A 23,355-nucleotide genomic window follows, 5' to 3' on the forward strand; every position below is an offset into this window, starting at 1 on the left:
AGGAAAGTCCACGTGCGGGTGTCCTTATGCACCCCCAGTGTGACTCCTTCCGAGGACCAAGGTTGCCCGCGACCCTGTACGGAAGGAAGTGCTAGTGCTGGACATAACTATATTGGGGTCTTGTCCTGTCTTTCGAATCTCCCAAATCCTTATAAACCTTCAGGAGGTCACTTTAGGTGCCATGAAATGCAGCCTGGGCTATCAAGCTTGCCTTGTATCCTGCCTGACTTCAGCCAGAGGAGGATCCAGGCATGCTTGGGTTAAGCTAGCTCTCTAGTCGCAGGAGAGAGATGGTCATCTGCAGAGGCTGACTCATCTCCTCCCCTCCAGGATCGCCTGGCACGAACAGCCCCTGGGAGCTGCTCTTCCTTCTCTGCTGACTGTACGAGGAGGTTGGACACCTAGGTTTTAAACAGCTAAGGGTAGTCTGAAGGCAGGGACCTTTCTGCAACCACCTTCGATCCTTGCGTCCTTGTTTCCAAGCTCCTACACGTGGAAGGCGGTGGGGGGAACCCTCTCCTCCAAAAATCATCTCCCACCTCTTCCCCTGCTCTCCCAAAGGTGGCTCCAGCTCTGCGCTGGGACCACAGATCCCAGCGGTAGCGGTGAGTCGCAGTGCGTTGCGGGCTGGCATGAAGACTATCGCAGGGACTGCCTTCTGGTTACAGACTGTTCGAGTCCACAGCGGAAGCGGCGTTGCCAGCTGAAGCGATTTTACTGGAAACCTCACAGTCCCTCTGTTTCTTAAGGCATGTGAGTGCTGGGGCTAAGGAACAGCATGCATGTCTTGGCTTCGAGAGGATGTAGGGGGAATTTTCTGTCCTTCCTGGTTATGGAGGAACGCTTGAAAATAACAAGAGAGACTTCAAGGCTCAGAAATACAGAAGGAAGAGCCCAGTGTTGATTCAAAAGAAAAAGCAAATATCTTAGGTTGATCTCTAAAACTGGTCCCCCAAAAAAAGCCCTTGGGAAATGTAATTCTAATCCAAGTGAGATACTATATGAAATTAGGGTGGCTTCACCGTGGTTTTGGGGGAGAAAAATGCAGGCAGGGAAAAATCAGCCAGTATCAGAAAGGCCTGGGTTTTGTTTTGAAAATTTTATAATATAAAATTAGAGCGAAATACTCAGGTTTTATTGAAATGATGCATTCAGACTGAAGCAAAAGGGGATTCTGTTTGCCATTTTCTTCAGGGGAATTTAAAGAAAAAGCTTTTTGCCGTTCCAAGCAGAAGCAGAAATCCCCAGTTCTTCGGAGTGAAGTCGCAAGTCTCCATTTGGCTTCGCATATTGGGGGGTGGCCACTCGTGATCCTCTTTCTGGCTGCTAAATGTGCTTTGCCGCACTTAAGTTTAAGAGCAGAAATTTCTCAACAGAGCAGGCTTCCTCCCGCCCCGCAGCACTGATTCATAGTGGAAATTTATCTCTTAGGACAAAACATTTTGTTGGACAGCGCGTCGGATCAGGGTGGAATTTGAGCGATGCTTTGCCCAGAGTCTCTGACGATTGTGCTTGCGCGTGGGGCAGACGAGAACCAGGCCTGAGCTCGCGCCGCACAGCCCCTCTAAAGCAAAACTGCGGCGTTTGCCCCCCGGAATCTCCCCTCGGTGCTGTTTGACTTTGTAAATAAGGGCTCGCTGCCCGCAGGGAGGCTGGAGAGCCGGCGCGGAGGGCATCTGTCTGCTCTGAGTCAGACCCGAATTCCAGCGCGTGCTCCCTGCCCGCTGGCCACAAAGCCGCTGGCTGTTCTCCTTTCGCGCTTTCAAAGAATGTCGGTCGGACTCCGCTTCGTTCCCCGGCAGAAGGACAACAGGCTTTGCAAGGCTGACATTTCTCCGCAATAAGGAAGCGTTGTTTTCTCGCCAGCCGGGCCGACGGGAGGTTTGCTCGGCAGGAGTTGTCGGGAGGTGCCCTTCCCTCCCTGCCCGCTCCGCTTTGGCCTCGCATCGCTCTCGTGTCCCCCCTCGCTCCTTTTGAGCCGGAATGCCTGGGCACAGCAGAGCGGATTCCTGGCTCTGCTGTTCCCGGGATCCCAGCCGGGCCGTGCGGGCCCCCGAGGATGCCCCTCGCTCCCCTTGCCTCCGCAGGAGCGGAGGGAGATGCGTAGCCAAGCCCCGATGCAGCGTGCGCCGCGGCAGCCAGCGGTACGTGCTCTGGCACAAGAGATGGATGAACTGCTGGCCTGGCTGCGCGTCAGCCCAGCCGTGACCTCATCCTTCGCCCTTTTAAGAGCAATGGACCGTGGCATCTTAATTCATTTGTGGCTGCTGTTTTTTGGTTTGGTTTTTTTTTTTTCCCCTCCCCCTCAGCTACAGATGCTTTCGAGAGTTGCGTTTGGAGTGAGGTTTCCATCGTTAAAAGGCTAATGCCGCTGGTTCAATCCCTGCTCGCTGCAGGGGGGTTGGGCTCGATGATCTCTCAAGCTCCCTTCCAACCCAAAGCATTCTATGATTCCTCTAAACCCTCCAACGGGACGCGATGGTCACGGCTGCTCGGACACAAAGTCTGCAGCTCCGAGGCGCTTGGACTTGGGTTTGGCATCCTGACAACGACACGATTGTCATCGTGATTGAAGGGGAAACGGCCCACGCTGGTCATCCTATAGGCCACAGAAAGCTGTCCTATCTCCAGAGCTCTGCCTGGATGAGTTTTAAATTACCTACATGATGGGGTTCCTCTTCCTTCCCTTGGCAAGCTGTTCTGTGTTCTAAAATAAGCTTCACAAGCAAAGCCGTTTCTCGCAGCGTGAAGGCTTCCTGTTGTGAGGATCCATTATTTGTGCAGCCTAATGAAGCGTGATAGACGTGGCGAGCGTCGGCGGCCTTTATTCCTGACGGCCAGCTTCTGCGGAAAACCAGAACTGCACGAAACTCTTTGGGACCCAAGGGCCAGCAAAGGGATTTAGCCACTTGGTTATGATATTTGGATCTGCTTGACATTCACAGCTCTGCCGTGTCACGAGCTGCAGGCGTTCACCCTGTTGAAGTGGCACGGCAGCTTGCAAAGTCCTTAGGACGTGTCGTTCAGGCCTCCGGGGTGGGAGGGGAAGGCTGCTAATATGCCCCTTCCGTCTGTTCTTTTTTTCCCCTGTCAGCTTTGCGAAGGCGTCTTTGAACTCTTACGTGGAGCCAGATTTATTTTCTCAGCATGGTCTGGACACGTTTTGGCTGCACGTTGCAATACGCTTTAGCGCTTGGAAATCAGCAACAGACAGAATGTAACGCCAGGAAACCGCACTGGTTTGATTTCTCTTGCGCTAGAGTTTTTCTTGTCTCTTTTGACCGAAAAAAAATAGCGCCTTCGTTAAGAAGAGAAAGGGAACGCTTCGCCACTGGGTCCGGGCTGATACAAAGCCCTTGGGGAGAAGTCAGACCGCGGCCAGCGAGCCCGGGTGCGAGCAAGCGCTGGGGCTGGGTGCCTTTCATCTATTTTCTCTCTCCCTATTTATAGAACACGGGACAAGCGATTGGGATCCGCGTCCTCGCACCTGCCGCGTCCCTGCCTGGCTGCTGATGCGGCGTTCGCACAGCTGAAGCAAAGTCAGGGTCTGATTTCGGTAGGAACGGAGCGAGTCCGCAAAGCCGCTGAGAAAGGAGAGGGCCCTGAAGTGCGAGAGCACTTTTTAATTGCATGCTGGCTTTGCTATAGCAACCAAAAATATGTTTATTGACAGGGCGGTGTGGCTTCGGTTATATTCTTGGAGAGCATTCCCCGGCGGCCCCGTCTGACGTTAACTCTCAAGAGGCATGCTAGCAGCGAAGCTTGCCGCGTACGGTATTGTCTCAGTAGGAATGACGTTTGTACAGTCATTACTGAGCGACAATTAAATGTGATACGGGAGTTGGAAACATGGGGTTTGAGCCCTTCGAGTGGATGCTCGGGAGGTGAGCTAAACGTCGTGGGACCAAAGCTTTGACATACCTTGGTAATTTTTGAAAATGGGGTGCAGGCTTCAAAGTTGGGTTGAAATCAAGTTGGTTTCTGCATACATCTCCTAGCATCCTGCACCCTCTGATCATCTAATGGAGAGAAAAGGGACTGGCTTTTATTTTATCTTCTTTTTCTAAATAAAGCCAAACACATCGCTTCTCTCTCTTTCAGAAGCAGCGAAGTTCAGTTCTTTCGGGAGCTCTCAAAGTAGCCAATGATCCAGCAGGGATTTAGTTTGGACCATGGTATGGGACTCCCACGATTGCAGGCTACGGCCTGAGGTGATTTGGTTCTTTGTCTGCTTTGGGACAACTTTTTTATTTCTGCTGGATTTTTGTTTGCAGGGACATGATTCATGGGTGCCTTTGGCCTCTTTCCCGGTGAAGACTCCACATCTTTAAAAAACTGCAAGTACGGAATAGCCTGACTACAAATATTTCAACAGAAAACAATATCTACTCCACCTACTTTCCCCTGGCTCCGCCACAGGTGCTTTGTTACGCTGGAGGTGGCTTATTCAGCGATTGCAGATGATAAAACTGCGTTTCCATTGTCGTTCAGCTGAAGGGTCCCCAGCAAAGGTGGGACTGCGTAGGCGCCGGTGCTGAGTGCGTGTGTGGGAAGACACATGTGGCTTCCCACCATGCCAAGGAGATCTGCGCGTGAGGTGAGTAGGAGTTTCGCCGGGTAGTCCCCAGATGTGCTGTCAGGGATATAAACCCACCAGCTCCGGGGCCCAAGCCAACCTTTTCCTAAAGAAGTCAAGGATATGTTTTTTCTGCGTCGTCTCTGAAGCAGTCGGTGTTGGATTGCAGGGTCACAGCAGCGCGATCCAGCCTGCTCATGGGAGATGGCTTTGACGGGTGCGGAGCTGTCTTCTCCCGGAGCGGTGCTTTTGGCTCCCCACCTCGCAGGAGGGTCTGCAGCAGAACGTGGTTACCTAGCGATCCCCAAGGCCAGCACTTCACCGGGCTGGAGGTGAGCATAACGCTGTGAATTGCAGCACTCTTAGGTTTGTTGACTTAAATCAAGGATGAAAAAAACCCCAATTTACACAAGTTCTGGTCGAGGTCGGTCTATTCCTATCTCTGGTTTTGAGATAAGTGAAACAACACAGTGTTTTGGAGGGAGAGAAGGAAGTTGGATGCAAACTGGCCAGAGATATTTCTCCTTCAAAGCTCTGCCATGAGCTATCTAAGCATATCATCACTCTACGCTTGGCTGGATTTAAGCACCACCAGAAAGAGTTTTGGGTGGACTCTGCTGAACGCTTGCATTCCGTCCTGAAGGCTAAAGAAGTAGAGATCATCTTAATGGAAACGCCACCTCTCCCACGCCTCCTCTGTGGGCTCTGCTGCAAGAACAGCACTCTGCGTCTCAATAACACTTCTGCATCGCAGAGCTGGTTTGGTGGGAGCTGCCCTTGGGTGCGTGGGCAAGTGTCTAGGTGTGCCGTAGTGCTCTCCAGCAAGAGCCTTTAGAAGTCTAGAGAAGGAGGCCAGTGAGGGTCAAAGGACAAAAGATCGGTTGTAGCCTAGGGCTCTGTTTCTTGAGCTTGATGGGCTTTGCATGAGGTCGCCCCAGAGCTGAAAGATGCCTTCTCCGTGCTGAGAGCACCTGCCGTGAATCTCCTGTATGGTTTCTTCTGTGGAGGGTAAGGCTGAGCCTTCCCTGCCTTCAGTCCACTTCCATGAAGCCTCCTTGGGCTATGTAGTGTCTTTGAAATGCTTAACTGTGCCATGGCTGATCAAAACTGACCAAAGAGGGGACCTGGGCGGGCAAAGGAGGATGCTCGCTTGCGAAGGACTGAGACCAGTCTAAAAGGCCTGTTGAAAGAGTCCCAAAGCCCAGCCTGGCATCTCGTCACTTGCTAGACCTCGTAGCAGGGCCATTTAGATTTTCCTCGAGGGTAGATTTTCTGTCTTTTTCCTTAGCACTGGAAGAAAAAGACGAGGCAGCATCGTTTTCTCTGCCATTGCTGAGAAGGCCTCTCAGTGGAACAGCTCTGCAGGGGGGAAGGTTGGGGGTTTGGGGTTTTTTGATGCTCTGAATATGTGCAACTGGAAATGACTCTGTGACCACGGGGTTTGGGTTTTTTTTTTTTTGAGGAAGAGGGAGGTGAGCTCCAGTGTCTCAGCCGGGCTCTGCTGGCTTGTTCTCCCTGACGTTCTCAGGCTGTTTCGGCTGAACGCGGTGCTGGGGCTCAGCTTCGGTCCTACCCACGACATGGTGGCACAACGAGAGCTACAAATCCGTCACTAGTCAGAGAGCTGAAGCCGTGACAAATCCAGGACTGGCTCTGCAAAATGTTGCAGGGATGTGATGCAACACAGCTAATGAGAGCTCATTGATTCCAATTTGTTAGAAAAAAAAAATAGATTGGAAAGGGTAACCTCTTGCAGACTTTGTGCTTGGATATTAGTGTCTATCAGTAGACCTCATCTAGCAGAGCTGTTATATCGGTTTTCTGCTGTTTTATTCCCTAAGGAAGGGTGCATGCGAAGATGGTTGGCCAACACCTTGCATCGGGGCAGCTCACTGAACGCCAGCCTGGGGCACGGAAATTTCTTAGACCTGGTTTAAGAGCAGAGCCGATGGAGGAGCAAGGACCTGGCCTCAACCCGCCTAGCGGCTAGGGGCACCTCAGCTAAGCTCAGCGCAGCTAAGAGTGGAGTTAACCTAGTCTCCTGCCAGAAGCAGAGGTGAGCTGTAAGCGCCTGCCAGAGGTGAGGCGGCTCCTGGATGCATTTACCGCAAGTTGGGATGAGCCCAGGCCAAAATAGGTACGGACTTTACCCAGGGCACGCAAGCACAGGAGCTGTGCTACGTAGCCTTGCTCCCTCGCACCAGGCGCGATGGTGGCAAGATGACCGACTTTTCAGTTTCCCAGCCGAAAACCCTCTGGCATGCCGCCCGTCTTGGGCTGAGCCAGCCGGTGGCTCGTTCTCTGCCATCGGCGTGGGAGAGATGCATTTCCCTGAACATCGGGGCTCCGTTCCTCGCTCCAGCTCACAGAGCTCAGCAGGATGCGCACGCTTGCAAAGGGAGGAGAAAGGGCAGAACTGAGAGAAATCGCCGCGAGGCAGCGGGCTGAGTGCGATACGGGGAAGTACGGCAGCCCTCCTTTACAAGCAGAGCCCACGCTGCAGGCTCAGGGCCGCTCGTCCGTGTCGGCACGTGCATCCCTCCCCTCCCGACGGAGATGTGTGTGCGAACTGAGGGGCTACCGCGGCGAGGCCATGAGTGGCAGTGGCTCGGATTTGCAGCAGGCGAGGGGCAGGCGACGTGATTTTCCCAAGGTGATACTGGAAGTCTGTGGCAGGGCTGGCAGGTGAGTGCAGCTACGCAGACGCTGCGCTTCAATTTTAAGTCCATCCTTGTACATTTGTTCCCGCATCCCTGCAAATCCTGCCAAGTTAAGGCAGGTCGAGATGTGTAGGTTGGGACTGCTCGGCTTCCAGCGCGGCACAGCAAGGCTGCGGTGCTAATCGCCTTAGCGCAAGGCGAGGGCAGCACGCCCCTGCTGCCAGGGGCTCCGTGCGAGAGGGGTCTGAACAGCCCCCGGGAGCAGTGGAGATAGTTATTCTGGATTCCTCCCCGCAGGAACCTGCCGGCCAGTTCCTGCCTTCCAAAGTGCAAGGGTTGATCTTCCATGAAATTCGACCACTTTGTTTTGTCACGAAACTTGCAGGCAAAGAATTTTCTTTGCGGCTTCTCCCTCGCTGTCAGATTTGGCTGAAATTGGGCAATGCATTCAGAAATGGTATTGAAGAAGACAGAGCAGTTGATTGCAGACATCTCATTTCCTTAGGAAATCGGGCTAAAAATAGGAAAGGAACATAACAGAGACTTCTTTTTCTTGACACCCCCCCTCTTCCCCAGCTGGGAATCAGCTTTTGTCCTGAAATCTGAGGTTTATTGCTCTTGCTGTTGTCTTCTGGGCTCCAGATGTAGTCAAGCCGTGAACGTGTCTCTCGTCAGCTTTGGAGAAGCGGTGCAGGAACACGGTTGTCGCGGGTGGCTGATGCACGGAAAGACGCACGCGGGGAAGCGCACGCCAGCTTGCGATGGCAAGATGAATTTCTGGGTGAGGTCTGCTTGCTCTCCAAGGAGACCCCCCCGGGCTCCCCCAGGACAGTCCCTGGCTGCCCCAGGGCCCCTCTCTGCAGCCAGAGCTTTGCCCCGGCAGCATTAACAACCACGGCTCTCCCGTTGCGGCAGCGATGCTTTAGATAACCCTTCTCCCCGTTCAAGGTGAGATGCCCGCTCAGGCGCCGGTTGTGCGCTGATGTCTCCTGTAGGCATCGGCGATGTTTGCTTTCCGCGCTATGATAACGGTCTATAAATATCGAGTGGGTTTCATGTTACCTTGAGCACCGTCCAAGGCGGCATGGACAGTCTGTGCTCTGTTGCAAGCAAAGTCACCTGAGATGGTCAGGCGGAGAGATCCCCGTGCCAGAGAAATGACTAAAGCCTTCGGAAAAGAGACCGAATCGCTAGCGCAGGCATTTGACTGCTCCGCGCCCTTGCTCAGGTCTGTTCTCCTGGAGCTCGCAGCGCTGGTGTCGTTGGGCAAGCTGCGTCCCGGAGTTTGCTGAAGACAGCCACGATGTTGCCGGCCTTTTCCCTTCTTCCCAGCACTCCGTGCACCCACAACACACGTCCATGCCCGCTCCGGCTGCTGCTCTGAGCAGTTACACGTTACCTGTGCCCACGCTTGTATATACACACGCACGCAGAACCCTTTGCCCTTGGGTACACCCTTACGCCGTTACTGAACAGCCTGGCAGTGCTGCTGCACCAAAGCGCACGCAAAGTTCAGTTCCAGGCCTGGTGCGAAGTCTTAGCTCTTTGGTATCCATGGGGATTTAGTCGCTGATTTGTGCGGAGCCAGGATTCGCTCCTTACCTTGCTCGTGGTCGAGGCGAGGGCTGGGCGCTGCGCTAGCACCCGGCCGTGCCAGGCAAGCTAGGATGCCCAGCTGAGTTTGGTGGGGACCACGCTGCACCTGCGAGGTGGGCCGCGGGGAAGGGAAGGGGGCTAAGCCAACCTGTCTTTATTAACCTGTCGCACACGCAGAAGTGGCCTAAGATGAAGTCGTGTGTTCCTGCGGGGATTTGGGGGGGGGAGGCAGCACCCTGGCTGTGTTTCCCCGTCTGGGGGGTGTTGCACCTTGCTTCTGCTCTTCCCCCACTTTATAGAATCACAGAATCGTTTAGGTTGGAAAAGACCTTTGGAAAAGACCTTTGAGATCATCCAGTCCAACCATTAACCTACACTGCCAAGTCCAATCTAAACCAATTAAGGGCAGAGTAGCAATTTCAGGTTTCCTGCCTTCATGGCTGGATTATTTTTAATGAAAGTAAAACCAGGAATCACTAAGGTTGGAAAGGATCTCTAAGATCCTCAGTCCAACCATCAACCCAACACCCCCGTGCCCCCTAAACCACGGCCCCAAGTGCCCCCTTCCAGGCGAGCAGCGCCAGGCCAGCAGCTGCCTTCTGTTTGGGGAAGGGTCCCAGCGAGAGCCTCCCGGAGCTGCTTGCGTGCGGGGAAACTGAGGCGCGAAGCCCGCAGCACCCCCCTGCCCCGGGACGAGGTGGGGGCTGCGGGGGCGGCCTGGCCCGGGGGGCAGCACCGCGGGGGGGGAGGAGGAGGAGGAGGAAGAGGAGGAGGAGGTGGGCAGCAGCCGGGGACCGCCTGCACCGAGCCCAGGGGCTGAGCCCGGCCCGGCCCTCGGGGCGGAGCCCGCGGTGCAGCGCCCGGCGGAGCGGGGAGCGGCGGAGCCCGGCGGAGCCCGGCGGAGCCCCGGCCCCGGTATGAGCTTCCCGCGGCCCCTGCGCCGCTCCGTCAGCCTCAGCCCGGCCCGCACCCTGCGCCTCGTCGTGCTGGGGCAGAGCGCCGTGGGCAAGACAGGTAGGACGGGGCTCCCCGGCATCCCTGGGGAACCCCCGGTCATGCCCCGGCATCCCCCCCGCATCCCCGGGCATCCCCCCACATCCCCCGGCATCCCTGGGGAACCCCCGGTCATGCCCAGCATCCCCCCCGCACGCCCCCGGCATCCCCCCGTATCTCCCCGGCATCCCTGGGGAACCCCCGGTCATGCCCCGGCATCCCCCCCGCACGCCCCCGGCATCCCCCCGTATCCCCGGGCATCCCCCCGTATTCCCCCGGCATCCCTGGGGAACCCCCGGTCGTGCCCCGGCATCCCCCCGCATCCCCGGGCATCCCCCCGGCATCCCTGGGCAACTCCTGGTCATGCCCTGGCATCCCCCCACACGCCCCTGGCATCCCCCCGTTATCCTCTAGCATCGCCCCGCACGCCCCTGGCATCCCCCCATTATCCCCCGGCATCCCCCCATTATCCCCCGGCATCCCCCCTGCCTCCCCTGGCAACCCCCGGTCATCCCCCCGCATCCCTCCGCATCCCCCCGCGCCCCCGGGTCTCCTTCCCCGGGAAGAGGGGTCGAGCCCCCGGGGCTCCAGCAGCCTCAGGAAGCCGGGATGGGGAAGCAGCTTCTCCGGGGCGGCTGCGGCCCCCGAGCCCTCATGGTCAAGGGCACCGGGTCCCCCTCCCCTGGAGCTCTGGCGGCGGGCGCTGGGCAGCCAGGGGCTCGTCCCAAGGGGGCTCCCGAGCCAGAGGGGTCCCCGGCTGCGCAGCGAGCCCAGGGCTGCGGCTCAGGGTGCAGCGCAGCTTTGGGGACCGGCAGCCGAGCTCAGCTTTGTGCTTTACCGGGTACTCGGGGTTTGCCGCTCGTTTTTAGCAAAGGGAGCGGGGTTTGCCGAGCCTCGCGTTACAGCGCTGGGTTTACTTTTCCTCGAGGAAAACTCCCTTTCCCTGCACTTTGCCCAGCGCTCTCCATCTGCGGCTGCCGGCGTGGGGATTTGGGATGCTGAGCCGGCAGCACCTGGGCGCTCTCCTTCACCCCGCTCCCGCCCGGGGATCATCCTTCCACCCCTTCCCGCTCCTCTGTCCCGGACCGCGAGCACCCACGGGCGAAGGCGTCCTCCGCTCCGTCCCTGCGCAGCGTCCAGCGCGCCAGGAGCGGGGCCGCGAGGTGCCGGCCGCCGGCGAGGAAAGGTGCGCGTCCGCACGGCTCTGCATCGCTTTTATTGCTGGGGAGCAGCGATCCACGCAGAGCTCGGGGAGGGGACACGGCCGGGGCTGCCGTGTCCCTGGGGACGGGGCGACGTCCCGCCGGGCTCGCCGCTCCGGCAAAAGCATAACCTTTAAATACTCCGCAGCGGCGGCACCTCTGCCTGGCTCGCGGCCAGCGGCTTTGGCCGTCGGTGCTGCTGAAGTTGCGCTTCCATATACAGTAAGCGGCGAGCCTCTCGCCGCGCTGGCCGGCGAGTTCCCCTTGCCCGGCGTTAGCGAAAAATCACGATTTCCGTGATTAAATTCAAGGGTGCGACTCCCAGCTCTCGGTTCGCCCAGCGCCGGGGAGCGGGAGCAGGGGAGCGGGGCTCGGCTCCGGGCACACGCAGAGCACGGCGGGGGGGGGTCCGTGTGCGGCGTTTGGCCTCGAAGTCCCTGCGAGCAGATGGAGCCGCGAGCGAGGGCTGTACGCAGCGTACCAAGCGCTTTGGCTCGCCCCCCACCCCGGCCTGCACGGACGCGCTTCCCTGGCTGGCGTTGATCCCATCCGGCGCGGAGCGGGTGTCTGGGAGCTTTTGGGCCCCTCCTGCAGATGAGCGGGAGGCCCTTGTGCCTCCTCCATAGGGTTGGCTCACGCCGAGGGTCTTTAAAGGTTCCTCCAGCCGGCTTCGGCCCCGGCACCCTCCTCGCTGGCTGCTGCGGCACGGCTGGGCATGGTGCGGGGCCGAGCTGTGGGCTCTGCCCCGTGTCCGCTCAGCTCCCCGGGCGCCTGCAGCCTTCGTGCCCTTCAGCGGCGCTTTTTTGCCATCCTCTCGGGCTGCGATGCTAAGGCAGGCCATGAAATCGGGGCAGAGGGACGCAACCGATACCCGGCTTGTGCAGCGGAGCGTGCCAGGAACCAGGAGCAGCCCCCGGGAATGGCGGGCACGCGATGCCCCGCGGGCTGGCAGCCACCCTGGCGCAGGTCTGTCCCCGTCCCCCTGCGTGCTGTCCTGCACGCCCTCTCCGGCAAAGGTGTGGCGTGCCACCTGCGCTGGGCGCTGTGCCCGGCTCCTGCGGCCTGCGAGCCCCCGTGCCCGACGGAGCTGGGGGCCAGGAAGCCTCTAAGGGCTTTCCCGTGGGCGACGGGGCGGTGGCACCCCGGGTAATGGACCGCGAGCGTCTGGCCCGGGCGACACGGCGCGCGGGGCGTGAGGAAGGAGTCAGAAGCGTCGGCATCATCGCTGGAGCTCCCGCGGGGCTGGGGAGGACGGGCTGCTGCTCCCCAGGGTGGGGAGAGACAGGTGGGTCGGGAGGAAGGGGTGCGATGCGTGGGCATCCCCCATTTTGGGGAGGGGAAGCAGGGGAGGGCGAAGGCGGGTTTCATCCGAAGCCATCCCTGAGCTGCCGGGCTCCCGGTCCTGGCACGCCGTGTGTGGAGCCCGTGCCGGAGCCCCCCGGGCGGGCTGCTGGCACCCACCCCTTTGGGAGGCAGAGGCCAGGCTGGGAGAGCTGGGGGTAATCAGTCAAAAAGGCAATTAAAATCCAGACAGCTGCAAAAGGGAGGAAAAAACCCATCAGCTCACAGCAGAAGAGTTTGATTCTTTGGAGCAGTTTGGAAATCTTCAAGATCCGGTGATCCGAGGTCCCAGCTCCTCCGAGTGGGGATGGGCTGGGGTGCAGACCCGTGGCTGAACCCCGCTGGCAATTTATAGATTTTGGCCGGGGCTGTGTAAATCACCTGCGGGCGGCTGTGAACCCAGCCCGGCCAGAGCTTGCGTTATCTTCTGTCTTCTGCTGTTGATGCTAGCCAGCGTAAACTTTGCCGGAGTTCAGAGGAAAGCTCTGCTTACAAAACACGGACCCAAGATGAATCGGTGCTGCAAGCAAGAGAGATGTGCTATGCAGCAGCATAAACAGAGCAGCACGCGGGCGCGTGGGGCTCGAGGCGATCCTGGAGGCACCCAGCCGGTCCCCGCAGCAGCGGGGTCATTGCGCATCGAACCATCCCCTGGTCATTCCTAGGGACCAAACGGAATATAAAAATTAACCCCTTCAGCTTTGGGGCTCTCCGAGGAGAGCCCTTTCTGAGGTTACTTACATTCAAGATGGGGAAAAAAAAAAAAAAAAAAATCCTTATAAGGCTGCGTGGATGTGCTGACGCCTCTCTGCCTGCACCCACTTCTTCCGATTGGCAGCTTCGCTTGTGTTCTTGCGCTCCAGCCAATTTTTAATCAATTTAATTGGCTCCTCTTCTCATACAACACCGTGCGCTCCGGCTTTGGGTCGCTGCCTAACGCATGACACGGAATCAGGTGCTTTCTAGAAATCGAGCCCGGCTTGTCTCGCTCTCCCCCTGAGAATTTGGTTGCCTCTTTGAAGATGCTGGTGCACGCCTCCCGCGGGATCCTTGGTCGTCTCCCCAGAGCAGTCTTGCTCAATTATGTGCTTCTTCCATCAAATCCCCTCTCCGACGGGCAGGGTCTGAAGCCCAGAGGCGGCTCGGAAGGTGAGAGGGTGCTGAATCCCGCAGGCAGGAGCCGGGCAGGAGAAGCTGCTTGGGGCAGAGATGCCGGGGCTGAAGAAGCGGAAAGCCTGGCTCAGGTGGGAAGCCACATTCCCGGGGCAAACGCGCAGATCCTGACCGGCACGGCGTGGGTCTGCGGGGGCAAGGCGCGGGGAACGTTTGCCGATGGCCAGCTGGGACAAACTGCCCCTGGATTTGCACGGGGAGAGCAAGCTCGGTGCGGGAGCGCGTCGGTCCTGCTTGGTGTTAGCTTTCCAGCAGCAGCTTGTGTTTTTGAGGGGGTTTAGTACCGCAGCCTGGCTTTGGTGAGGTTTATTCTCCCTTCGCACTCCGGCTCTGTTTCCTTCCCCCTGCTGCGCTGATGCCTGGTCCGCAGCTTCTCCATGCTGTCCCTCCTGGGCTCTGCACTCCTGCTTTGCTCTCGCTGGGTTTTTTCCGCCCGTTCCCGCTCATTTTCCACCAATCTCACTTTCCGCTCCTGTTGCCTTTCCAAGCCAGCTCTCAGCCTCTCGGTTGCCTTTTGCTCCCGTCCCTGCACAGCCTGTCCGTACCCATTACCGTCATTAACACCTCGACGGGCTTAATCATCTCTTCCATTAGCCGTGCTCCTGTGCTCCCTTCAGCCTCCGAACCACAGGTTTCTCTGCGCCAGAAAATCACACCCAGGCATCGACGGTGCATTTTCGAAGCAGCTGTGTTGGAAAGATATTATATACAAAACCGACGTGGAGGGTTTTGCTTTGAGCTGCTGTATCCACAGCATCAGGCACGTGGATCGGCTCCAGAGCGCCCAGGCAGTCTGGAAGGTCGCTTGAATTCACTTAGGCCTCGAGGACCGAGCGTGAAGATCCGTTGCGTTGCCTCAGTCTTTCCAACGCAAAGAGCAAGGCGTTTCTGAAGCAACAGCTGAGAGGGTGCTGGCGCTGCTGCCGACTTTTCTCCCTGAAACGCAGCTCTGTGGGGAAGATCTGAGGGCAAGAGGAAAGCTCGCTCGCTCTGCAAGAGCTGCTTTCGGAGATGCTAGTGCTTTCCAAGTCCACCCTGTTGCATCCTAAAGGCAATTCCCTGCGGAAGGATATTCCGGAGGGTGGGACGGAGGTGAAGGTGCGTGGAAAAATAAGCCTTTGGGCTTGGCCGGGGGGTCCCTCGCCAGCAGAAGGGACCTCAGGAGATGCAGTTGCTCACCTGCGGCGATCTCTTTTCAAGACTGGTCGCCTCTCCCGCTGATGCGACAGCTCCTCCAGTGCCAGGGAGTTTCAGGGACGGGATCCTGCACCGCTTCCTTTGACGTTTTCTGAGCAGAGGAGGTGCAACCTTTGAACCTCCCATTGCATTTGCTGCGTTGCTTTTTCAGCTCCACGACCCAGAGCCGGGTTCCCGTCGCACTGCCATTACAGGGCTGCTCCCGAATTATCCCCCGGCGGCCGGAGCTGCGGAGTTTCTCCTTGGTCCGAGCTGAGCTGCAAACCGCAGCCTCGACAGCGCAGACTCCACCGCAGCCGCCGCCTCTGCAGGGCCGCCGGTCTCTGCCAAATCACCGCCACCCAGTAATTATCCCATCCTGGACGAGACGACCCGTTTTAGCGAGCCGCCGCGGGCTCCGTACGTCATGCCCTCGCTCTGTGCGTGGCTGAGCAGCACCTCGGCTTTGCTGTCGTTCCTCCTTCCCTGCGAAAGTCCAGGAGCGACCACTGGCTCTGCAATCGTAGGCTCCGAGCCGTGGTTTTCCCTTGCCAGGGAAAGGAGTTCTCTTGCATGAGCCCCGGGCATTGCCTTGGAGGCAAGTTTACTGCGCGTAAATCGACGGCAGCCAAGCGCCACCCGCTCCTCCTCGCCTCTCCAGTATCTCCCCTTCAGCCTGAGCATCACGGCCTCCCCACAGCTCTCCCGGGGCTTTTCGGTGGGGTGCTTGAAGCTGCGGGTGTGACAAGTCAAGTGAAAAGTGTGTCGGCTTGTGACAAGTCAAGTAAAAAGCAAAAAAACATCTCCGGCCAGCTCTTCAGCGCTGTGTTCCTGCATCCGCCCTTGGGATGCTGCTGGCCTCGCCGCACTCTTCCTGAAATGAAGCCGGCTTGGTAGCATCTCACCAGCGGCTTGGTAGCATCTCACCAGCGGCTTGGTAGCATCTCACCAGCGGCTTGGTAGCGTCTCACCAGCAGGTTGGTAGCGTCTCACCAGCGGCTTGGTAGCGTCTCACCAACGGCTTGGTAGCGTCTCACCAGCGGCTTGGTAGCGTCTCACCAGCGGCTTGGTAGCGTCTCACCAACGGCTTGGTAGCATCTCACCAACGGCTTGGTAGCGTCTCACCAACGGCTTGGTAGCGTCTCACCAGCGGCTTGGTAGCATCTCACCAGCGGCTTGGTAGCATCTCACCAACGGCTTGGTAGCGTCTCACCAGCGGCTTGGTAGCGTCTCACCAACGGCTTGGTAGCATCTCACCAACAGCTTGGTAGCATCTCACCAGCGGCTTGGTAGCATCTCACCAACGGCTTGGTAGCGTCTCACCAGCGGCTTGGTAGCATCTCACCAACGGCTTGGTAGCGTCTCACCAGCGGCTTGGTAGCATCTCACCAGCGGCTTGGTAGCATCTCACCAACGGCTTGGTAGCGTCTCACCAGCGGCTTGGTAGCGTCTCACCAGCGGCTTGGTAGCGTCTCACCAGCGGCTTGGTAGCATCTCACCAGCGGCTTGGTAGCGTCTCACCAGCAGGTTGGTAGCGTCTCACCAGCGGCTTGGTAGCGTCTCACCAACGGCTTGGTAGCATCTCACCAACGGCTTGGTAGCGTCTCACCAACGGCTTGGTAGCATCTCACCAACGGCTTGGTAGCGTCTCACCAGCGGCTTGGTAGCATCTCACCAGCGGCTTGGTAGCATCTCACCAGCGGCTTGGTAGCGTCTCACCAGCAGCTTGGTAGCATCTCACCAGCGGCTTGGTAGCATCTCACCAACGGCTTGGTAGCGTCTCACCAACGGCTTGGTAGCATCTCACCAGCGGCTTGGTAGCGTCTCACCAGCGGCTTGGTAGCATCTCACCAACGGCTTGGTAGCATCTCACCAACGGCTTGGTAGCGTCTCACCAGCGGCTTGGTAGCGTCTCACCAGCGGCTTGGTAGCATCTCACCAGCGGCTTGGTAGCATCTCACCAACGGCTTGGTAGCGTCTCACCAGCGGCTTGGTAGCGTCTCACCAGCAGCTTGGTAGCATCTCACCAGCGGCTTGGTAGCATCTCACCAACGGCTTGGTAGCGTCTCACCAACGGCTTGGTAGCATCTCACCAGCGGCTTGGTAGCGTCTCACCAGCGGCTTGGTAGCATCTCACCAACGGCTTGGTAGCATCTCACCAACGGCTTGGTAGCGTCTCACCAGCGGCTTGGTAGCGTCTCACCAGCGGCTTGGTAGCATCTCACCAGCGGCTTGGTAGCATCTCACCAACGGCTTGGTAGCGTCTCACCAGCGGCTTGGTAGCGTCTCACCAGCAGCTTGGTAGTGTCTCACCAGCGGCTTGGTAGCATCTCACCAGCGGCTTGGTAGCGTCTCACCAGCGGCTTGGTAGCGTCTCACCAGCGGCTTGGTAGCATCTCACCAGCGGCTTGGTAGCGTCTCACCAGCAGGTTGGTAGCGTCTCACCAGCGGCTTGGTAGCGTCTCACCAACGGCTTGGTAGCATCTCACCAACGGCTTGGTAGCGTCTCACCAGCGGCTTGGTAGCATCTCACCAACGGCTTGGTAGCATCTCACCAACGGCTTGGTAGCGTCTCACCAGCGGCTTGGTAGCATCTCACCAGCAGCTTGGTAGCATCTCACCAACGGCTTGGTAGCGTCTCACCAACGGCTTGGTAGCGTCTCACCAGCGGCTTGGTAGCGTCTCACCAGCGGCTTGGTAGCATCTCACCAGCGGCTTGGTAGCATCTCACCAACGGCTTGGTAGCGTCTCACCAGCGGCTTGGTAGCGTCTCACCAGCAGCTTGGTAGCGTCTCACCAGCAGCTTGGTAGCATCTCACCAGCGGCTTGGTAGCGTCTCACCAACGGCTTGGTAGCGTCTCACCAGCAGCTTGGTAGCATCTCACCAGCGGCTTGGTAGCGTCTCACCAGCAGGTTGGTAGCGTCTCACCAGCAGGTTGGTAGCATCTCACCAGCGGCTTGGTAGCGTCTCACCAGCGGCTTGGTAGCGTCTCACCAGCGGCTTGGTAGCGTCTCACCAGCGGCTTGGTAGCGTCTCACCAGCAGCTTGGTAGCGTCTCACCAGCGGCTTGGTAGCGTCTCACCAGCGGCTTGGTAGCATCTCACCAACGGCTTGGTAGCATCTCACCAACGGCTTGGTAGCGTCTCACCAGCGGCTTGGTAGCGTCTCACCAGCGGCTTGGTAGCGTCTCACCTGCTTCTGCCCATTTTCATGAGCGCCAGTCTCCTCTTGTCACCATCCTGTGCCATCCAGGGTGCCGGCACGGGGACCGCGATGGTCTTGCCGTGGCCCCAGGGGCTGCTGTGGTGCCGGGGGAGGCTTCCCCGTCTGCTGGCTCTGGAGCAGGAGACTGTGATAAAACCCAGCGCTTACCAGGGCAGGGACGGACGCATTTTTGCAGCCCTTTGGCCACATCGGGGACACGTAGCAAAGCTTGATGCTCTGTTAGCAGGAGTGACAGCTACGCTCTGGCCGCCTGCCCGCCCCGTTCAGACCAGCAGGATTTTTAGCACCTCCAAATTGCTTTGTTACTTGGAAAGCCTTTGCTTTTTGCTGTTTCCCGTTCCTAGCCGTTTTCCAGCTGAGCCTCAGCCCTGTCTGCTGTCCCCGTTGCTAGAAATACCCCTCTAGAGACCTTGCACAATGGCAAAGCTTTTGCTACCCCTTACAGAAAAATAGGAGTCTCTCTGATTTTTTTTTTTTGCAGTCCCCAGAGAGCTTGCCCACCTCAAACAAGCCCTTGCTCTGGAGCCGAGGTCTGTCTCCTTCAGCCTGGCTGGGTCGAGAGGGATGATGAGAGGCAGTACTTTTCCCCAGCAAGCAGAAAGCCCTTGCCATGTCTGATGGAGCTATCAGGCCAGCCTCCAGCGTCAGCAGACCTCCACCCAGCCTAGCATTAGAGTGTAATTTGGGCTTCGCATCTCCCGGCCTCTGGTGCAGGGAGATGGCGTAATCGGATAAGAGAGATTTAATTGCCCACACGGCCGCGCTGCGGCTGTTCCTGCCTTTCCTTGCCCTTGCAAGGAGGACAAAGCAGGCCAAAGGGTTCGATCTCCGTGATGATGCTGCGCCAGCAGATGGAAGGGGCAGGGGTGGTTTTGTGGCGGGGGGGTTGCTTCGTCGCCCTGCATGCCGGAGCGCTGCCGGGGAGCAGGACTCCTCGCAAGGCTGAAGCAGAGTCACCGGTCCCCGCTTGTGCCCAGCGTCCCCGTGCTGGGGGTGTGCGTTCCCAGGCGCAGGCACGGTAGGAAGGCGACGTGTCCACCCAGGGGAGGGCTGCTCCTTGGAGCATCTGCCCAGCTCTTGCTCCACCGGCTCCTAACGCTGCCGGGTGCCTTTCCAGGGCTGGTTTTGCTGCAATGCATGGCTGGCGTATAAGGAGGACCTCCCGCTTTGCCGTGCCCTGTGTTCCTCCGACTTCGGCTTTTTGATGAATTTCATGAGATGTGGTGCCAACGGCCTTCCCTCCTCCGTGCGGCGTGCCCGGGTCAGGTTAAACAAACAGCGCTGAAAGTCATGAGACCCATCTCCAGGCAGTTGCACCGTCAGCGCCGGTGATATAGAGGGGGAGCCTGGCCCAGCACCCACTTGCCCCCACGTTGAGTTTGTCATTGGACAGCGCTTGGCTGGAGGCCACCGAGGGGATCGCTCACCCAGCGTAAAACTTAAGCACACGCATAAATCTTTGCAGGACCAAGGCCGGAAAATGCAATTTATCAACCCAGACCATGCAGGAAAGTGAATTCCACGTGCGAGGAGCCGCCTTTCTCCTGCACGTCTGGGTGCGTTCCTGGGGTGCGGCTCTGCCTGGGCTTTGCCTGCTGCCGTCTGCCGAGCACGGTGAAACGCCTGCGGTCTTGCCCGCCTCCTGCGGAGCCCAACCACCTCCCGCTGCCGCTTTCGGGGCTCCTGAGCTGCCGTGTCCGTGCGACCTGGAAGGACGTTTCTGACAGCAGCAGCGCAGGAGAGGTTGCTGAGCTCTGGCAAGGTGGGAGGTTGGGTTAGGCAACGTCGGGGGGGGCCGGCGGTGCTTTCCATTGCCGCTGGGCTGCGTTTCTTCGACGCGACGGGTGCTTTGCTGCTGACAGCGAGCAGGCAGCTTTGGGCAGAGGTGCCTGGTGTGCGCTCATGGAGCTGGGCAGAAGCCTCCCTCTGCCTGGGGCATCCTGTCCCTGCTGGGTTTCGGTCCTTGATGCAAATATTTGCAAAGAACATGCAAAAGCCATCTAGCATTTTCCCGGGGCGGCAATGAGGTTATTTTGAAATGCCCAATGTCTACAAGCTCTGGAAATTTTTTAGGCTGCGTAGGAGAGGTGAGGTGCAAGCGCCCAGCCTGGGGGGGCTCCTGCCCATCCTGACGTGCTTTTCCCGCGTTGTACACCGGGCAGAGTGAGGTAGAGGACAGCCTGCACGGGGCTGCGCCGTCATTCGAGGACTTGGGGGGGGAGAAAAGAGGGCTTGTAACAATCTTGGTCCAAGGCATCCACCTGGGCAACCGTGATCCTTTCCCTCACCTTTTGTCACCAAGATCTGGCAATTTGCTGCTTTACTGTCTTCTCCGGTCATCATGGGGCAGCCCCGGCCAGCACGCAGCAGTGACCCAGCCTGTCTGGGTGCCTTTGAAGACACTTCTCCCAACCCTGCAAGAACCTGGTCCTCGTGGGGCCGGGTTTGCAGCATCGCTGCTGGGATGTCTGCTCCTGGTGCCCACACGGGCACTGTCCTGTGCGGCTGGGGCAGGTCTTTGCTCCATCCCTCCTGCCTCGATCAGCCGATGTTTGTCTGCAGTTTGATCTGACAACCGTAACTGGGTTTGTTGTGGTTTTTTTACAGCATTGACCGTAAGATTCATCACCAGGAGATTCATTGGAGACTACGACCCAACCCTAGGTAGGTCAAGTCCTTTTTCTTGTGGCTTTTGCTGCTGCTGCTGGCTCAGCCTGGAGACTCTGATGCACCCAGCGCTGCTCCCGGCAGAGCCGCCTCTGCTCCCAAACTCACTGTATTCACTCCTCTTCCTCCTCGACCAGACTGGCAGCGCTCAGAGCCACCAGCCACCATGGCACCTCCCTGGCTCTTGCATCCCTTTTTCCTTTTTTGTTGTTTTCTTAAGGCAAAATCTGTTGGAGCGAGTCATGGGCATTGCACAAGGAAGCACAGCGTGCTTAGCCATCCTCGAGCAATTCGCTGGGAGGTGGCTTTAAGGGGAAGGAGGTATCTAAGCCACTGGAGCAGTGGCTAGTGCTTTCCTGTCTTCTAGGGTTTTTTTTTTTATTTGGGTTTGAGGTTTTTTGGGCACTGAAGTCATGTCCCTGCCACAGTATCCCAGAAATGACCGGTCGCTGGCTGTGTATCCTTCTGCCTAACCCCTGCTGTCACCCGCCAGGCTGGGAAATTTAGGAAGTCTCTGTGTTGCTCTAACCCAGCTGGTTCGTAGGGGACCCAAGGGAAAGGCTTGGTTTGAAAAACAGCCCTGCTGTTGCCCCGTCTGTCCTTTACATCCCCACTCCTTGCTTGTTATGGTGAGCGACGCTTTTTTCCCCCTGGAGTGCAGTTTGGTTTTCCTCTCTGCCTGCTGCTTCTTCCTCCTGTTGGGCTCGCTCCATACGATGGGATAAAATACAGGAACCATGCGGTGAGGGTACCTGGTGCTTCCCTGTGTTGGAGGAAGGGGAAGGTGCCTGGTTTATCCCGTAGACGGCCAAGCCCAGAGGGTTTCTGCCCCAGCGTGCGGTGGCACACAAACCCTGGCGTGACCGAGGTGCTCCGTCTGCGCGGAGCGAGGCGTCCTGTCGAGCACGCCGTGCCCGGAGCAGTTGCTAAGCAGAGTACCGGCTGGTTTTTATTGCCTGATGATGTTAGTGAAGCTCGAAGCGGTTTTTGTGCTGGAAGAGCTGCCCAGATGCACGCCTGGCAGCTGCTTTTATTGCTTGGTTGGGAAGGAGCCGCTCCCCCGCTGCTTTGGAGCAGGAGTTCAACGCCGGCTGGGCAAAGGGCTGGGTTAGGAGCATGAGCAGGGTCTCAAAACAAAGCTTTTCAAAACCCAGCTTTTCATACCCTCCTGCTGAGCCCCTCTTCCTTTGCAGAAGCATCACTCCATGACCCCTTTTTGCTCCAACGCTTCGGTCACCGCTGCCCTTCTATTCCCAGCAAGGCGAAAGCTGGCTGGGTGCTGGCTGGGGGTCTCCGCTGCCCGTCGGAGATGCTGGGCTCGATGCCATGGGCACGGGGCACGGGGAGGCAGGCTGAGGACCAGTTCAAGATGTGGACTTGAAACGGAGACCACATGGGCTGTAGGTTGCAGGAGGTGAAAATCTACTTCTCCAGCATGGCTTGCATCGAGGCCACCTGGGCTGTCATTTGCTACCCGTGGGCTTCTCTCACGCACCTTTTTCTGTCTGTCCTCCTCCAGAAATGATTTACAGGCACATGGCCGTCATCGACGGGGAGATGGTGCACTTTGAGATCCTCGATACGGCAGGACAGGTGAGCTCACGCCGTTTCATAGCGGGCTGACCCTGGAAAATACCATCGTGGAAGTGCGACTTGCCGTTGAAGGCGATCCCTGCCCTTCCACCAGCTTTAATCTGTTGTATCCGAAATATTGATCAAGATGTGTTTATCTCGGAAGAAGGATGTTTTGGAGAATTTACGTCTCTCTAGCGTCAATTACAGTGTGGCTTCAGCTAAATATTTCCCCGTTCCCCTTAGCGGCGTGCGACGCAGCTCTGCTCCCTGCGCCGGTGGAGCATCCTGATGGCAGGGAGACAAGTCAAGGGAGCAGGAGGGTGCTGGGTTGAAGGGGCCACCAAGCACTGGCATTGTGGGCGATGGAGAGCCCTGTGCTGGCTTCCCACCTGGCAACAGCCCTACCTTTGCGCACCCGCTTTGGTGGCACTAACTCTCCCCTCGTCCACATCAGGATGGGGCTGATGGCCGTCTCCATCTGTCGTTTTGCTCATCCCATCGAATTCCTGCCCTGGCTACCTGTGTTGCTTTGCACGTCGCTGCTGTGTGCAAGCCCAGAGCTAAAAACCTTCAGGGAGGTGGTGACGGGCCCCCCGGGAGGTTTTCTAGGTTGCAGCCGGCAGCGTTGGTGTTTAGGAGGTGTTGGGGCTTCTGGCGTTAATACGAGCTTGTCTGCCCTGGCAGGAGGAGGATTCCCTTCAGATAGAGGAGAAGATCAAATGGGGTGATGGCTTCGCTGTGGTCTACTCAGTGACGGACCGGTGCAGCTTTGACGAGGTCATGCGGTTGTGTTTCCTCATCAACCACATCCACTCCAGCCCCAAGCGGAGCAGCGGGAGCGACCAGCCCCCCGTGGTCATCGTGGCCAACAAGAAGGACTTGCAGTTCGACAGGATGGTGTCCACGGAGGACGGCGAAAACCTCTCCAAAGCCTTGAAGCTTCCTTTCTACGAGATCTCCACCCGGGACAGCTATGAAGAGACCGTGGCAGTGTTCAACACCCTCTACCAGGAGCTCATGAGGCAGGGGCATTTCTCCCCGGGCTCCTTCAAGAGGAGGACAGTGTCGAAGCTGATGGAGAAGATCCCCAAGATGCAAGCCAGCTCCACCTTGAACTCGGCGGGCCGGAGCCTCAGCTTTAACTCCTTCAGGGACTACATCCCCGAGTGA

At 58.1% G+C, this 23,355-nt stretch overlaps 1 protein-coding gene across 1 annotated transcript; it reads left to right on the top strand.

Annotated features, from left to right (window-relative positions):
• The first annotated feature begins 9,749 nt into the window (after window positions 1-9,749).
• Window positions 9,750-23,355, top strand: LOC104026257 (ras-related and estrogen-regulated growth inhibitor). The gene is made up of 4 exons (XM_075711909.1): window positions 9,750-9,846; window positions 20,551-20,607; window positions 22,130-22,203; window positions 22,870-23,355. Exons 1-4 carry the CDS (start codon window positions 9,750-9,752, stop codon window positions 23,353-23,355), a joined length of 714 nt encoding a protein of 237 aa, XP_075568024.1.

Source organism: Pelecanus crispus, chromosome 6, assembly GCF_030463565.1.
Source record: "Pelecanus crispus isolate bPelCri1 chromosome 6, bPelCri1.pri, whole genome shotgun sequence".
Classification (NCBI taxonomy): Eukaryota; Metazoa; Chordata; class Aves; order Pelecaniformes; family Pelecanidae; genus Pelecanus; species Pelecanus crispus.